This window comes from Struthio camelus, chromosome 2 (genome assembly GCF_040807025.1).
Source record: "Struthio camelus isolate bStrCam1 chromosome 2, bStrCam1.hap1, whole genome shotgun sequence".
In the NCBI taxonomy this organism is placed as follows: Eukaryota; Metazoa; Chordata; class Aves; order Struthioniformes; family Struthionidae; genus Struthio; species Struthio camelus.
This window is the reverse complement of record NC_090943.1, coordinates 111,716,342-111,733,070: the sequence shown is the minus strand read 5'-3', so window position 1 is coordinate 111,733,070 and position 16,729 is coordinate 111,716,342. Positions and strand designations below refer to the sequence as shown.

General features: G+C 36.4%; 1 protein-coding gene across 9 annotated transcripts in view; it reads right to left on the bottom strand.

Annotated features, from left to right (window-relative positions):
• Window positions 1-16,729, bottom strand: part of LOC104141847 (cadherin-19) — a 126,010-nt gene that overhangs the window by 15,735 nt on the left and 93,546 nt on the right. For all 9 annotated transcript variants that reach the window (XR_011139115.1, XR_011139116.1, XM_068932092.1 and 6 more), the window contains 4 exons: window positions 16,100-16,284; window positions 14,628-14,881; window positions 12,049-12,185; window positions 6,468-6,589 (listed from right to left, as the gene is read on the bottom strand). Coding sequence is in view for 7 of the 9 variants with exons in the window: in XM_068932092.1 (XP_068788193.1) it covers window positions 6,468-6,589; window positions 12,049-12,185; window positions 14,628-14,881; window positions 16,100-16,284 (698 nt within the window). In the remaining 2 variants the exon portion in view is untranslated. The remainder of the gene's footprint in view (window positions 1-6,467; window positions 6,590-12,048; window positions 12,186-14,627; window positions 14,882-16,099; window positions 16,285-16,729) is intronic.

Here is a 16,729-nt window from a genome sequence, read left to right as displayed (position 1 = left end):
GGCCCCGATGGGATGCACCCACGAGTGCTGAGGGAGCTGGCAGATGTTATCGCTAGGCCACTCTCCATCCTCTTGGAAAGGTCCTGGAGATCAGGAGAGGTGCCTGAGGACTGGAAGAAAGCCAGTGTCACAACAGTCTTCAAAAAAGGCAAGAAGGAGGAGCCAGGGAACTACAGGCCTGTCAGCCTCACCTCCATCCCTGGAAAGGTGATGGAACAGCTCCTCCTGGAGGTCATCACGAAGCATGTGGAGGACAAGGAGGTGATCCGGAGTAGTCAGCATGGATTCACCAAAGGGAAATCAGGCTTGACCAATCTGATAGCCTTCCATGATGGAATGCCTGGCTGGGTAGATGAGGGCAGAGCAGTGGATGTTGGGCAGAGCCTGGACTTCAGCAAGGCTTTTGACACTGTCTCCCATCACATCCTCCTAGGTAAACTCAGGAAGTGTGGGTTGGATGAGTGGACAGCGAGGTGGATTGAGAACTAGCTGGATGGCCGAGCTCAGAGGGTTGTGGTGAATGGCGCAGAGTCTAGTTGGAGGCCTGTAGCTAGCGGTGTGCCCCAGGGGTCAGTACTGGCTCCAGTCTTGTTCAGCATGTTCATCAATGACCTGGAGGAAGGGACAGACTGCACCCTCAGCAAGTTTGCTGATGATCCAAAACTGGGGGGAGAGGCTAACACACCAGAAGGCTGTGCTGCCATTCAGAGGGACCTGGACAGGCTGGAGAGGTGGGCGGAGAGGAACCTCCTGAGGTGCAACAAAGGCAAGTGCAGGGTCCTGCACCTAAGGAGGAATAACCGCAGGCAGCAGGACAGGCTGGGGGTTGACCTGCTGGAAAGCAGCTCTGCCGAGAAGGACCTGGGAGTGCTGGTGGACAGCAAGTTAAGCATGAGGCAGCAATGTGTCCTTGTGGCCAAGAAGGCCAATGGTATGCTGGGGTGCATGAGGCAGAGTGTTGCCAGCAGGTGGGGGGAGGTGATCCTGCCCCTCTCCTCAGCCCTGGGGAGGCCTCCCCTGGAGTACTGTGCCCAGTGCTGGGCTCCCCAGGACAAGAGAGAGACACTGGAGCTCCTGGACCGAGTGCAGTGAAGAGCTCCAAAGATGATGAGGGGACTGGAGCACCTCTCCTCTGAAGAAAGGCTGCGAGAGCTGGGCCTCTTCAGCCTGGAGAAGAGAAGATTGAGAGGCGATCTCACCAATGTGTACAAGTATCTGAAGGGGGAGTGTCGAGAGGATGGGGCCAGTCTCTTCTCCGTGGTGCCCAGCAACAGGACAAGAGGCAACGGGCAGAAACTGAACCACAGGCAGTTCCATCTGAACATGAGGAAAAACTTCTTTGCTGTGAGGGTGACAGAGCATTGGAAGAGGTTGCCCAGAGAGGTAGTGGAGTCTCCTTTGCTGGAGATATTCAAAATCCACCTGGACGTGATCCTGGACAATATGCTCTAGAGGACCCTGCTTGAGCAGGGGTGTTGCTCAACCACCTTCCAACCTAAACCATTCTGTGATTCTGTAACTTCCCTCAATAAAATGTAGGAGCTGTGCTGTGTTTTACGAGATGTGGGAGATCAGATGATGCATCTCTTTTAGGAGTACAGAACTGGATTTGTTCAAATTGACAAAGGTCTTACTAGCAGTTGGATTTTTCTCGTGCCATGAAGGCACACTTCCTTTGCGTAATAATATTTGATGACCAGCAAAGTTAATATTTGTAAAAGATGAAATGTCTGCTGTCATAATGAGCAACTGCATTCTCCAAGTAGATCTTCTACCTGAAGATCAAGGTCTCTCTTTTGATTGCGTCTGTCCCTTTAGATTGGCACAACATTAATCTGATTCCTCTGGATCTACTCTAAGATATTTCTCCTGCACTATAAATGAAATGGTGAAGGATTCAGCAATGGAATCACTATTATCAAACTCATGCCATGATATTGAAGTCTCTTTTTATCTTTGTATATGCTGATAAACTGTTCCTACCTATTCCATTCCTTTATGAGATAATACTGTTGAATCATAATGTGGGCCGCTGAGCCCACATTCTCAAAATGTTACACTCTGTCCACCTGCAGGTGTAGCTTAGCATAAGGGACTACTAGAATATATGATGTTTCCAGGGCTTCACCCACCTTTTTATATTCTAAAGATATGCCCTCCTTATTTTTCTTTGCTTCCTTTATTGTTTTTTTCTTTTTTTCATCATTGCTGCTCAGATGATTTTTGTAAATGATCAAGAGAACAAAACAAGGTGAAATAGTAAGTATTGTATTTCTAAATCATCAATTTAACTTCTCTGCCATCAAAAATAATTTTACGCCATGACTTGTTAGAAAAGTTTTTTTAAGCTAACTACTCATTTTTAATATTAGTCATATACCTCTAGAAACTGGTATTCTTAAAATTTCACCCCCTTTTGTTCTAGCAACATTTCGTATTAGTACTCTTCACTTTCACAGTAACTGATGATTATTTTATTATACGCTAAATACCGAATAAATAAATGTTTTTCTTTTTCTTATCTCTGAGGGCTTAATGCATAGTCACTTCTTTGGATCCAATAAAAACTACTAAGCAAGCTACAAAATCAAAGTCAGTACATATGTGATCCTCAAATTACAGAAATTCAGAACTGCCAGAATAAATACGCATTAGAGAACGCAGCGCTAATTCAAAATGTAGGTGTATTCAGCGCAGTTTGTCTTCAGCAGAAATATGTTTCTTGCATGATGTGAAGAAAGACCAATATCTACAAGGGAATAGAAATTACCATACATACAACTGGACACACTCTGGATGCTCAGCTTGCTTACATATATCTCACAAAGACATTTGATGTAGCTTACTTCAAGCTCTCAAGCTGCAACTTCAGGCTGAGTTAAAGTATTTATTAATACCTTGGGAAAAAAGCTTACTGGGTCAAATCCTTTCCTGCTAGGTTGTCTGTAGTGTTACTTTCAGGACTAATTTGATCCATTTTGTTTCCTGACCATTTCTATAGATTATTGGCTGCAGAATTCAACAATTTGTAGTTATGGTACATGCACATGAAGGAAAACTATAAAGAACTAAAACCACATTATGGTCATCGCTTGCCATCGTATACCAAACAGTTATAAGATCAGATAAGAAAGATCCAATGTGACTAAAAAGGGAATCATATATTTGGAGGGCTTATAAATATAATTCTATCAGCTCTAATATTAGCTATTGCTACAATAGAGTAGAATTCTATTTTACATAGAAACTTTCATGCTCAAGTTATTTTGAAAATAATATATTTAATAGCTGTAGTGTAGTGAAAGTGGTTTTACAACATGCAAAAGAAAACTGCATTTGTGGTTAGTATACAGCTGATGAAGATTATAGGAAAGTCCGGAACAATTACAAAAAAATTGATAGTGAAAAATCCATTAAAAATATCTGACAAACATGATGAATGTATTTAGAAAGTTGCCAAAAAACCCTTTTTTTTTTACATCCATTTTATCATTAAACTCTTATTTCAGATAATAGTCCCAAGGACCCAAATCTAATCCTTCTGTATGAATGTCTTCCAGAGGCTAAACTAAAGTTATCTGTACCTCACACAAAACCACAGTTCAGGGACATTAAGAATAACACTCATTCAATAAAAACAGACAAGAAAATTTTGATAATATTTCATAGAATAAAAAATTTCATAGCAAGTTTTTTTTTTTCTTAGTCTTAAGCTATTGTTCTGCCTCTGCTTCTGAGTTTGTATAATTAAGACAAACCTTTTTATTTAGTTTTATTCGTGGTGTTCTTTCCCTTCTTTAAGATGGCCTACTATACGTTAGGACTATGTGCAAATAATTCATATATCACATAACGCTGCATTGCTTTAGTATTATCCAGGCTGACACCAAGCAAAAGCCCTCTAAGGTCAATAAGACAATCCACTTTTTGACAAAGTCTTTCCTCCTGCAGTGCTTTTCCTTCCTTCCCTCCAAACATTATAAGCTTGGGAATACAAATATTTTTTGGAATATCCCATGAATACAACTTAGATATAACTCAGTTGAGATCAGGAAAGGAATTGAATTCTAGAGGTGCAGAACACCTCAGGGAATATCCCTCAGCATATCTTTTGCCAGTAAAATAGGAAGAAATAGCTTGTTTAGATACACCATTTTATTTCAATTTCTATACAAGCTCTGATCTCAGCTCATAACATGTAATCAGATTCCTGAACTGTTTTGAATTGGTTGTAGAAATATGGCCAAATTAATGATATTTAATTGCCTGATTGAGCCCTTGAATTGCTTAAATTAATTTTTCTGAAATGCAGATTGTGTTATTCAATGGACAACAACTTTTACATCTCTTTGCTTAGAAGCATTTCATTAGCTAGAGCTAATGAAACCAAATAAACATTTTATGCAAGTAAAAAGTACAAAAATGGAAAATAACTGTGAAGGAGTGCTAAAAACCTCAACTATCAATTCTGTTTGAAATCTTAAACATTAAATAAAATATTTTAATCTCTGACTGTGATAATTATGTACTTCAGTATCAGCTTCCTTTTATTCTTCTTAAGAACATTTGTTAATGGGAAGATTATTTAGCATTACTCTCTTTGAATGGCCTCCAAAGGCTTAGCTAAATGATGCCTGTGATTCTCACAAAACTATCACTAAGTCAAAAAATTAAAACCCCAAACTTATTCTAAATAAGTGTTTTGCCCATTCTTTTCCCTATAATGTTCTACAGGAATAATTATAATGTTATTACAGGAATAATACTGTATTCTATTCCCAAAGAGTTGTTTTTTACTACTACTTCTTCATAGTGATTCTTTCTCCATACTTTAAAAAAACTTAAAATAGCTTTAAAAATAGCTTCATTTGTTTCCAAAAAGTAGCCACTACCGGAGTAACAGATTTTATTTAACCGTAGACAGCTATATGCCATGATACCAGTCTTAGAAAATAAACTACGTGGCTTTTTACATTGTAAGCAATTGCAAAACATGGATTACAAATATCCATTTTATAAGCTTCTATATTTAATTCTGTGTTATTCTATTATTTAACTCCAAGCTTTAACATAGCAAGCCTGATGATTTAGGAAATCTGTCTCTGCATACCTTAAATTGTTGTTGAGGTAATCAGTGTATTATTATAAAACAGAAATTTCATAAAACAACAATCTATGGAATTCATCATTTGCTAATATGGATGGTGTCTCTAAGATAGGAGCCTGTGAAGTGTGCTTTACTTTAATGATAGTTCTTTGACCTGACAATGAGTTAGCTGAAGGCTAGAGAACTGGCCTGCTCCAATCTAAACCAGGGTAGCATTTTCAGACTGGAAGATTCCCAAACGTAGGACAAGAGAAGCAGGTGCTGGTAGAGGAACATATAAACAGATGCTGAAAGCTATAAAGGGACTACTTTTTGCAACAGGATAAGCTTTATTTAACTGTACGCTAAGTAAGGTCAAAGTAAACGAAGCTGTTGTAAAGAGGCTCTGTGACTCAGACATCAGAACAAAGCAAAACATTCGAACTGAAGCATCATGGTTATCCCAAAGGTCTCTTTTGTATGTCCAAAGAATGCTTTGGAGCCGGGGAAGAAAATACATTTTTCTATTCTACAGTTTTCTGTTGTTCATTTTATACCTTTTTGTTTTACTTTTAAAAAAAACGTGTTTTTCTTTTTGTTTTTCTTTTATAGTTTTCTTTTAGAATCCTAAGCAAAGTCTGGTTGTATGCTTATTGCCACTTTGGGGCTTCAACTGTAAAACTGAACCACGTACAAAAATGTATACCTGTGAAGGAAAGTGGGTAAAGCAAAATGAAGTTTCAGTGGTGTGCCTGGGAGATTAGGGCAGCTGTCCAACGTGACCGCATTCACCTGGGAAACAACTGGGAACTTGTAAGTAGGAAATGAGGAGAACCTCAAAGGAAGGACACTTCCTTGGCACAGTAATTGCATAAGTAGCCAGCTAGGAAAGGTATTGCAAAGACCGTGACTTAAAAGATCCTTAGACTTCACTGAATGAGACAGGGTTTGAATGTAGCTCATAATGAAAAATTTATAACCAAAGTATTCTAAAAAAGATCCTTCTAGACTATGTTCCCCTGTTGCTGAAATTCCCAGACCTAATTTTTTACTTCTGTGATGTTACTGTTACTCAAATCTCTCTTTCATGTTGTTTGATTTTTTTTAGAAGTTTCATTCTGTACTTGTCTATGATCAAATTTATCAGACAGTGAGATGTACTGGTTTTGTTTTAGAGGAAGGAAAAGTGCATGCTTATTTTCTGAAGTCCAAATTTCAAACTACACATTTATCAACAGAACTAATTTTAGAAATAGACAATATACAGCCTATTCTTGCAATACAGAAATAATCAATATTAAAAGGAAATCACAACTCCTGCAATCATATGTCTAGTTTATTTTAAGGAGGAAAAAAAGGTGATTAACTCCTTTGCACTTACCTGTCCAGAAAATGTGTTTTCACACACAAATGTTTCATAGTATTTAGGGAATTCAGGTGCATGGTCGTTAACATTAAGAACTTGGATGTACACATTTGCTTCTGAAATTTTTTCTGGATTTCCTAATGGGTAAAAAAGACATAAATCTAAAGTTATAAGTAATCTACTCTCTATTTAAAAAAAATATAGAAATTAGAAATCTTTACTTAATTTTTACACCAAAGAAAATAGTCACTGAGAGCTATAGATACATTTTATATTATCTCTTGTTAGTTCCTGTTCAAATACATCCTATAATATAAGTCCTTATTATATTTCTATTTCTGATTGGGTTTTTGCTCCAACCTCATAATCTGAATACCCAGCATCCATAAGTCAGTGTTTTCTTGATTTGCTAGGGTTGTATTTACAAAAAGTTTTTTTTCAAAACCCATCAAGTTAAATTACAATAGTATATGTATATTCAATACTCAGTACAAAATACTGGATTTGCTCAGTCATTTATTTACTAGTTTGGAAACTGATTTAATGTGAAAAATAAAATCTGATCTGGATAAATTTAGTAATGTTTTGTTCATGGGGAACAGCTGTAGCTCATGGATAGCACAATGATTGGTCACACTCCTTTAAGAAATTCCATCACCCTTCCACTTCTCCTTTATTATTTTGAAATATTGAAGTTTTTAGAACAAGTTTCTGCAAGATATACATACTTTCAAAACACTTCTGCTACTGCTAGCCATAGGGTAATTGCGGTGAATACTCACACTTAATCCGAATTGTCAGGAAGCTGAGACCGCTCTAAAGAACACAGTTTGAATTTGGAAAAATGGAGTTACTCTATCCACTGTTTTCCAAATACTTATATGTAAAGAAATCTGATATTACTCAAGAATGCCTAAAGTGTTACTGCTGATACACTTGATAGACTGAGCTTATAGCTTTGTTCCAAGTGTTATTTGCACAGCAGATTTAATTCTTAGGCATTATGTGCTCAGGAAAGCTATACTGCTTCGGTTACTTGAGTATACGCTACTGCTGTGGCTTTAGATATAAAAGCTGTGTCCATATGGCTTATTCCTATTTGAAAAGGAAAATAAACTGTGCCACTATAAGGAATTTTTATTCCTGTATTTGCTGCATTTACACAAGGTTTACAGCTATGACTATCTCAAAGAGAATCCAGATCTAACTATAATAGTTTCATGATACAAAACTTGTGTGTAGATTAGGCCTAAACAAAAAAAATACTTGCTTATGTAATAAAAATGTTCATAAAGACGTCCAATAGAAGGAACATTTGAGGGTACTGAATACATTTTGGAAGTCTTTTACCTATCAGTAGAGTTTGACCTACTCATTAGGGTTTGACCCATTCAGATGGCCTAGCTCTTGTAAATGTCTGCTTTCCCCACAGTGTAACATATTATTCTAGCACCTAAAAAGTTTCACTGTAGCAGTACTGTTGACATTAAGATGATTTTTTTGTTGGATAAGGGCTGTGTATTGCATTGAATGCAGTCATCTTAAGACATTCCAGGAATACTAAATAGGTACCAGCTCTATCTAAACCAGCTCTGTCTAAACCACAAATAGGTAATTCATAAGAACATTCATATAGTTAAAATATGCTGCATGATGTGTGTTAGTACCACTGCCTCTGAGCAGTTCTTAAATCCTTAAGGCTGTTTCTTACGTTAGTCAAACAGACCTTTAAGACAAAACCAAAACATTCTCCTTTTTGTCTTCCTCAAACAGTAGGGGTTTGGGTGGTTCTTATATTGCTTTTTAATGCGTAGTTAACTAGTTGCTTGGAGCACAGATTTGTTTTCTTGCATCTTATGGAATCTGTGCTGATAGCTGTGTGTCTTCTGCCAAAGGAAATATCAGCAAAAGCAACTACCACAGAGATAAAGGGATAGATAAGCAGCAGTTTCACATTGACATTCCTCCTGTGAAATCATCAGAGCTGTGTTAATTCCCAGAAGCTTATGATCTCTCTGTGTCTTCCTAAAAATATTGCATTGTGAGATGACATTTCTCTTATTGAATCCCAACATACATGTGATAGGCAATATACGGTGCTTGGTTTATTGTTTAAATAAATCTAAAATTTAGCATGCTTTTTTAAAATACTACTGAGAAATTTAGGACTGCCTTGTTTAGGACTGGCTCCTGACTGACTTATTCATCTGGCTTCATGGAAAGCATATTGGTTTTAATGCCTATCCTCAAATGCGTAAAGGAATGATCAGACAGTACTTTCCAGCCTAAAGCTGCCATTCATACATTTATTTTCTTTCACCAAATAGCCCTTCCTTTTAATTTATTTTTGGTAATGATCTTATTTCTGTTTCCTTACTTATTTGGGTTGTTTTTTTCATCAGTGTATGCTTAAGTAACACTGAAGAAATTTCCCATATTGTCATTGGAAAATAACGGTATGGCAGTTTTAAATCTTTCTGAAATCTTAGGAGTTTTGTTCTGGGAGGAAATAACACATTACCAAGAAACCCCTGAAATAGGTATGCAGTAAATATTTAACTAAGGTGTTGAGTGAAGCAGAGTGACTCCTCCAGTCCCTCATACAACTGGGGAAGAAAGCAGGCAACACTTGCTTTGCCTCACACGGGAAAACAGCTGTCAATATGGACACAGCTATCGTACTCAGGCCCTACATTAAGCTAAAGATCTTTCAATGAGCTGAGAATTTCTTAGTCATAATCTCCATGACAGAAATCAGAACATGAAGCACAAGGTCTAAGAATGCAGTTTGTCAACTGCAATAGGCTGTATCAGTGTAGAGATTTATCTGATGCTTTAATTACTGGACACCAAACTGATTAGCTCACTCAGGAGGTGAAGAGAGTTGCGTGAAAAAAGCAGACTATCTCTAAGGACAAAATAGAACTCAGTACTAAAGAAAGGTTAGGATTGTTACCAGCCAGTGAAAGGAAAGTTGGAATAATAATGATTATAATGATAATTAATAATAATAATAATAATAATAATAATAATAATAATAATAAGTTCAGTTTAGGCTAAGGCAAGTTTATGATTTGTCTGTCTTTACTTCCCAAAGGAAAGGCAGGTAGAATTTAGTGTACTATTAGAAAATGTAGCAGTAATCTAAAAAGTTAAGTCTGTCAACAAAAAACATATTTCACCAAAGTGAGGTAACAATTAGACATTAATTGAATGACTTAAATCGTGACTGATATCTCCAGAAAGCCAAGAGTACTGTAATCATGTATTAGCTCTGGAAGCTACTGTGAAAAGATTTCTATGCAAAACTCTATGGGCAGATGGTTTTGTTGACTCTTGTGGTAAGTTTGCTTAAGACTGATAATAATAGTGCACTGTTCCACTGGACATATGAGAATCAAAGGAAGCTTAGGTCAGCTGTTTCCCCTGCAACTTTTTGTTGGATATCTATAGCTCAATTGAGAGAAAGTTGAGGCAAACGTTCTTCTTCTAGATAAATAAATTGTCATCCAATTATCACTGGTTAATCATTGTCAGGTAAAGCTGATGGCTTAGGGATTTCTTGCTTTAGTATGTTGTTAGAATGCTGCTATTTTCACTTGAATTTTGTACTAGGTGGAAGCTGACTAACACCAAGTGAAAACTAAACACATAAGAAACTTGATTGCTCTTCAGCAGGAGCTCTCCTAGACATAAAGCAGAATAAGACTGTACAGATAGTAGGTTCCCAATGCTTGAATCTTGTGTCCAATGAATTAGATCTATTTTGGGGTACTTTTGAGATATGCTGTTGAGGTATAATCCACTCTAGAAGCTTGCAATAGAAGAGGCAAGCTTCTCTCACTAACCTCTGATCCCTATCCTAAGAATAGAGGCAAAAGGCTCAGGCCCTGTACAGATGTCAGGACATCAGTAGGCCCCTAAAGAAGTTGCTGCTGTAATGCAATTTCAAGATTTGTCTCACCTACACAGAATATCTAGTGTGGATGAAATTTAGTGGTGTTTTGATTTGGCTTCAGCGTATCCACAATGTCATCTGCAAAATGTCTTATACGCACATTAGGATTATATTGCAAGGAATACAATGCTACTAGTTGATAATATAAATCATTTTAGGTATGCCCAGACCAAGGTGACCTAACTTCAATGCTTTTGAATATAATTAAATAGACAGTGACCTTACCATTGTTAAAGAAATAAAGAACAAGAATATGAAGAGGATGAGGGCTCAGTCTCTCTACAGTAACTTTCATTACTGTGAAAGACCTGCTTCCTTCTACTGCAGGAGACACTTATTCATTTGTAACATTTGGTCCTTTCCTTTTTTATTGTTTAGCTAAACAGAAAAGTCCAGACCAAAGTCATCCTGCTGTGTTTCCACAGAGCTATTCAAGACAGGACAAAAATATGCTAGAGATCCATTTTACCATCACCTGCTAGCTGTCCAAAAACATGAGGAGTAAGATACATTTATGTTTAAAAACTCACATAGAAGCTGAAAGGAAGATAACACTATCAATTGCCAAACACAAAATGGAGACTCCAGTGAATACTGCTAATGGCTATCCTATATTACACTTCTAGCAATACTATTCTGACCTATATAGAGAGAATGCTTCCCTTCGTGACAGTGCAATTGACATATATAAGTTTAAATATTCTTAACAATAAATAGCATTACATTGAGATTCTGGATGAAACTAACAGGCTAAAAATATTTGTCAAAATTTGTTTGATCGATTGATTGGTCTCCAGTTTCTTTTTTTTTTTTCCTTTTTTTCCCTTTTTCCCTTTTTTTCCCCTTTTCTCTTGTTTTCCCCTTTTCCCTTTTTTCCCCTTTTCCCTTTTTTTCCCTTTTTCCCTTTTTTCCTTTTTTTTTCCCTTTTTCTGTTTTTCCCTTTTTTCTATTTTTTTCTTTTTTTTAATCATTCCTAAGAATGAATGGGATTCATTTTTTAAAATAATATCCTAATAATCTTGTTAAACTACATTATAAATCAGTAGCTGTTAATTTTCTAGAGTGTTGTCCCGGAGTCAGGGCAACCAGCTAACCAAAAGCACAAACAGAGGTAATTTGTGTTTGACTTTCAAACAAAACTGACAAGTGAAATCTATATAAAGGATGCTTCACAGATTTAATTGTTACTGAAGAGAAGTCTAGCTGATTTAGGCCTTACATTCACAATTAATTTGAGGCACAGGTTTCTGACTGGAGTTAAATTAGACCCTGGCTAATTTCACACTAGTCAAAAATCTGGTGTGAAATTAACCAGGGTCTAATTTAGCATAAGATCTTGCACTGCAGGAGCAATTCATATGCTTCAGTGTAACTTGAAAGCATTACCATCTCGATCCTATTACAATTTCCTTTCTTTTTTTCATAAGGTCATCTTTTATGAAAAAGCACAGGACCTTGGAGCTCAAATACATTCTGCTTCTATTTAACTAATCATTTTAATAATGCTCCTTAATGTAACAAGCAACAGTAATATAACGAGAAAGAAGTATATATTCTCCGTTTAAAAGAAGGCCTATTCAGATGATAATTACAGTATGTAGGATATAAAACGCTGTATTCTTTAAGTTTCTTACTCACTTGTTTCTGTGGCTGTAACTGTTATGTTGTGCCAAGCAGCTATCTCTCGGTCCAGAGGTTTAGTTGTGGTGATTGTTCCATTATGTTCATTGATGCTGAACAATCTCTTTAAATACGTGCCGCGGACAATAGAATACCTATATTAAAAAAAGTAAAGAGATTCCCTAATACTGAAACATTCTATCAGAAAAAAGGACGTATAAAGCTATTGTCAGTTGAGAAAACAGACCTGTGCATATATACATAAAAATGTGAGCTGCAACAACTCAGAAATCATGAAAAATGTACACTTATAAACATTTAAAATTCACTGCTGCTGAGATCAAAGTTCTTCTTTTTATAAAACTAAATATGCCTTAGATCTATATTAATGTGAACTGAATCTGAAATACATTATTCATTCCTGTTTCTAAGTCAGGCTCACAGCAGGTGAATGACTTCGTTGAAAAGAAACAGCGAAAGTGCCACTTGTGAAATGAATAACACTAACAGCTAAACGGAGGTATAATGGTAAATCCATTTTGTCACTGCTGACATGCTCTGATGCTGAGGGAATGGGCATTAGAAAGAAAAAAAGACAACTATCTATAATGAGGTGTCACCAAGCCAGGGTACACAATCCTAGCATGAGAGATGACTGCAAATGAGTCCAGTGTTCCAGAGTCTTAACGTAAAAGGCTCTGGATGCTATGTCCATATGTGGACATGCACATGAACACATACATACATACACCTCGATTCGATTTGTTAAAGTCCACCCCCCTGTCACAGGCCAGAGATGGACTGAAAAAAGACACCAAATATATTGATTCAAATGGAAAGGATATGTACAAATATTAAAAAAAGTGTGTGCCACAGTTCCTCATAGAATCTATTTCCTGGAAATAAAATCTGTTGAATAGTTGAAAGATTCTTACTGTTCCTGTTTGGAACTCCCACGTATAATTATTCTCTCTTTTATTCTAACTTTTTTTTTTTTTGATAATGTCTTTCCATCTCCTGTTGGCACTCAGGACTCTAGCTCAGATTATGTGCCAGCAGTTGAATCGCTCTCTTACTTATTATTTATAGTTACCTTTTAGTCTGTTTAGAAAATCAGCAAGATGTTAAATTAAAGAACCATCATAACGTAGTCAGAAATTGATTCAAATGAAAAGAACAAAGGATAGCCATTTATAAACCTCTATTTTAGGGATTTGCACCTCAGTCTTAAATATTTTCTTTTTATGTGAATATTCCTCATCCTCCCCATTGAAAGCTTGTTTAGGATTTTCTGTCATTGTTTTTCTTTGCCGTTTTTGTTTATATCTGGTTTTTGATAGATAATTTTCAGAAAATCTATGCTGGATATCTTTAAAGTATTTTCATTATTCATATATTGCGATTTTCTTGCATATTTTTGTTTCTTTTATTTATTTGCAAACTGGGATCTAAAATGCAACACAGCTGTTTTTCTATGTTACAAGCAAATGCTCTCATTTGCGATAGTAATGATTTAGAAATTGGATGCATATGCATGGTGCTTTTCCTAATAAACTCATCTTTGTACTGAAAGTACTTAACTTTATTTTTAAAAAACTCAGTGATGCAATATGCACTTTAGAGTACTGGGGCTACACACACACACTCACTTCATAGCAAACCCCAACAAAATATTTCAGATTCATAGATATACATTGTATTTACATGTTTTGCAGGAAATGCTGAAGCATCTGAATAAACAACAAACCAAAAAGTGCAGGTATATTTTTATTCTTATCTAGTTTGACCTATGACTAGCTTACTAAATAACAGTAAATTAATATAAAAACAAAGAAAATACTATACTTCTGAATCCTAAATTATAGGTAACAATATATATATATTTTTTTCTGTTAGGAATCTGTTAAATTATTCTACAGGCCATTAATTATTTTACATCTCACCCATTTGCTCCTGTATCCCAGGCTGTCTAAATTGCACGGTAGATGGTAACATCAAGTAACTCAATAAGCTCTTTTAATTGTAAATCCCATGTTAATGATACCTATTTCCTTCCTTAAGACACAGAAAAAATAGTTTATAGAATCAAAAGCCTGTGGGATCTTCTTTTTTATGTAATATCTCGATGAGGCAGCTATGGTAGCTGTAGGGAACGGGTGAATTTTGGTCATGCTGAGCAGGTATTCCCATCATGATGTTCTGTTTCTCTCTTCTAGCAACGACTCCATCTTTTTCTTTTCTTGAAAAGTAATTGAGAACAGACTGGAAAACCTCAAGGCACTTGTGGTTTTGGCTGTGGTACCCTAGCTCTGCTATTGTACTGCAGTCTCTCCCAGTTCACTGTTTTAAACACTGTCCCATCTCAAAGTGATTGTAAGGATACACAAACAAAGTTCATTTATTGAGGGTTTTTTACTAGGGGTCAGGATTCAACCTAGGGTAACCTAGGTTATCACAGTGAAGGCACACTTGATAGCGATAATGAACCAAACAGAGGAACCTTTTAAATTTATATTAGAACAAAACTAGTCCTTGGTGAGTTTGGACGTCCCAATTACATTTATGTATGAGGCCTATTCATGTTTTAAGTTAGATACCTGACTGGGCTGTCATCATTGTCTGGATCTCTAGCAGTTACAACGCCTACCAATGAGCCACTCACAGCCCCTTCAGCAATCTCCATCACGTAGTTCTCTGAGGTGAAAACTGGAGGTTCATCAGCATCTTCCACATTGATTTTGACAATGGTTGTGTCTTCAAATGGTCCATCTTCCAGAAAACGTTCATCAATATACCTGTTGACAACTTTTGCCCGAACACTATATCTCCTCTTGCTCTCATAATCCACCCTCTGTTAAGAAACAAAGTGGGATTTGGAATATTTCTTTTTTTCACATTTGAAAATTAATAATAGACCACTACCTGGTGTGAGATTAAAGGCAAAATAGTGCTATCCTTCCTTTTGAGTGTTTTATATGTAGTTTATTTCAAGATTTCTTTTTTAACCCTAAAAGCACTCTAACAATTAATTTATGGCACACTTTAGTTGGTTTTCACTGCTAAAGATTGATTTCCCTGGCATAGAGGCTTGCTTTATTGTTAAAGTTATACAATATTGTCACGGAAGTCTTTCCATAGAGTGTCAGCCCTAAGTAAAACAACTTTCTCTCTTGGTACTCCTATTTCCACTGTGGGTATAAGTCCAATTAATGTTACTCTTGACTATTATATAAACAATGGGAATCAGTTATTTGCAGGCGTTAAACTAAATTTGTTAAAATTTAGTCTCTAAAGGAAATAAATTCCAGGACGTAACAAAGAGTTTAATAAACACATAGTTATATTATTATTTCTGACACTTAATATCTGCTCTAATTAAAACGAGAAATATTAAAGGAATATCTTCTGCACTGTAATAAATCCAAATAGAAAAAGCAAAATTATAGCATTCAGTTCTTCAAGGTCTTGGATTTCACTGTTGATTATTGAACTCTATCATCATTTCAGACCCCGAATACTTCCTCTTCCTATATGATACCAAGACAAATCACACAGTAAACAAAAGCCTCTTAAATATCTTAATTCATAAAGCTAGTATATTTTGAGTGTTTTTAGTGTATTTTAAAAGCTATATCATGGTAACGTTTCCAGTCATGCCACTATCTACCTCAACATCTTAATGTTTTTGGGCTTCAATTAAGTTTAACAGGAAGCCTTGGAAGGAATAGTGTGTATCTTTTATTGATAAAGATTTTACAGATTTTACAGAAGAGAGAGAACATTTTCTCACAACAGGATACCCTGTGTTTCATATCTGGGAATAAAATCAAGATACTTTATCTGCCTGTACTGTATTTAGCCAGTCACAGCAATGAGGCAAACAAATAACCAAATGGAAAATCATACTTCTTTCTTTTCCCCAATATTCCCATCAAATCACAAAGCCTGTAGAAAGAAAAAAAATAGTAAAATTGAAAGTAATATAAGGAATACTTTTTGTATATCTTGCTTGCTTGAGGAGGTTCTTTCCAGTATTTAGATGTGTTTGAGTAGATTTCTGAGATCTCACCTTTTTTAATAAAACAATTCCTTCTTGAGTCTCATTATTAGTAATGATGTCAAAAACATCTGCGCTATCTCCTTCAATGAAATAGTTCATGGCTGCATTCTCCCCTATGTCGCTGTCTTCTGCCATGACTTTGCCTATTGTAGTGCCCACAGGAGCCTCTTCAGAGACGCTCATATAGTAGAGTCCTAAAGAAACATATACTGACACAATTTAGTGATCTGCCTGGTTAATAGCCTTTATAGCTATGATGGCATGAGGCTATCAGAAAGTTGGGGAAAGGCATCAGCTTTTATTAAACCCACTGATGGACTTTGGGGTGGGGAGACACAACCTTTCCACGCATGAGCTTTTTACTCCCTCTTTAGGAGTAAATAAAGGGCTAATGAACAAACTACAACACTATGAACAACCAGTGGAGGGCAGCACTTCCTAACAGCATTTTATTAGCTCCTACTGCCAGCCCAACTGGCAGCTGTCATGTTAGCTGGAAACTTCTTGGACGGAGATTTCCAACAAGATTACAGTATCTTTTAGCAAAGAATGAAGAGAGAGGAGAGAAAGAGGGGGAGTGAGAACAGTACTAAGTATCCCATTGCTCAAATCTCAGGCTTAGGTAGTGTAAAGTATGTG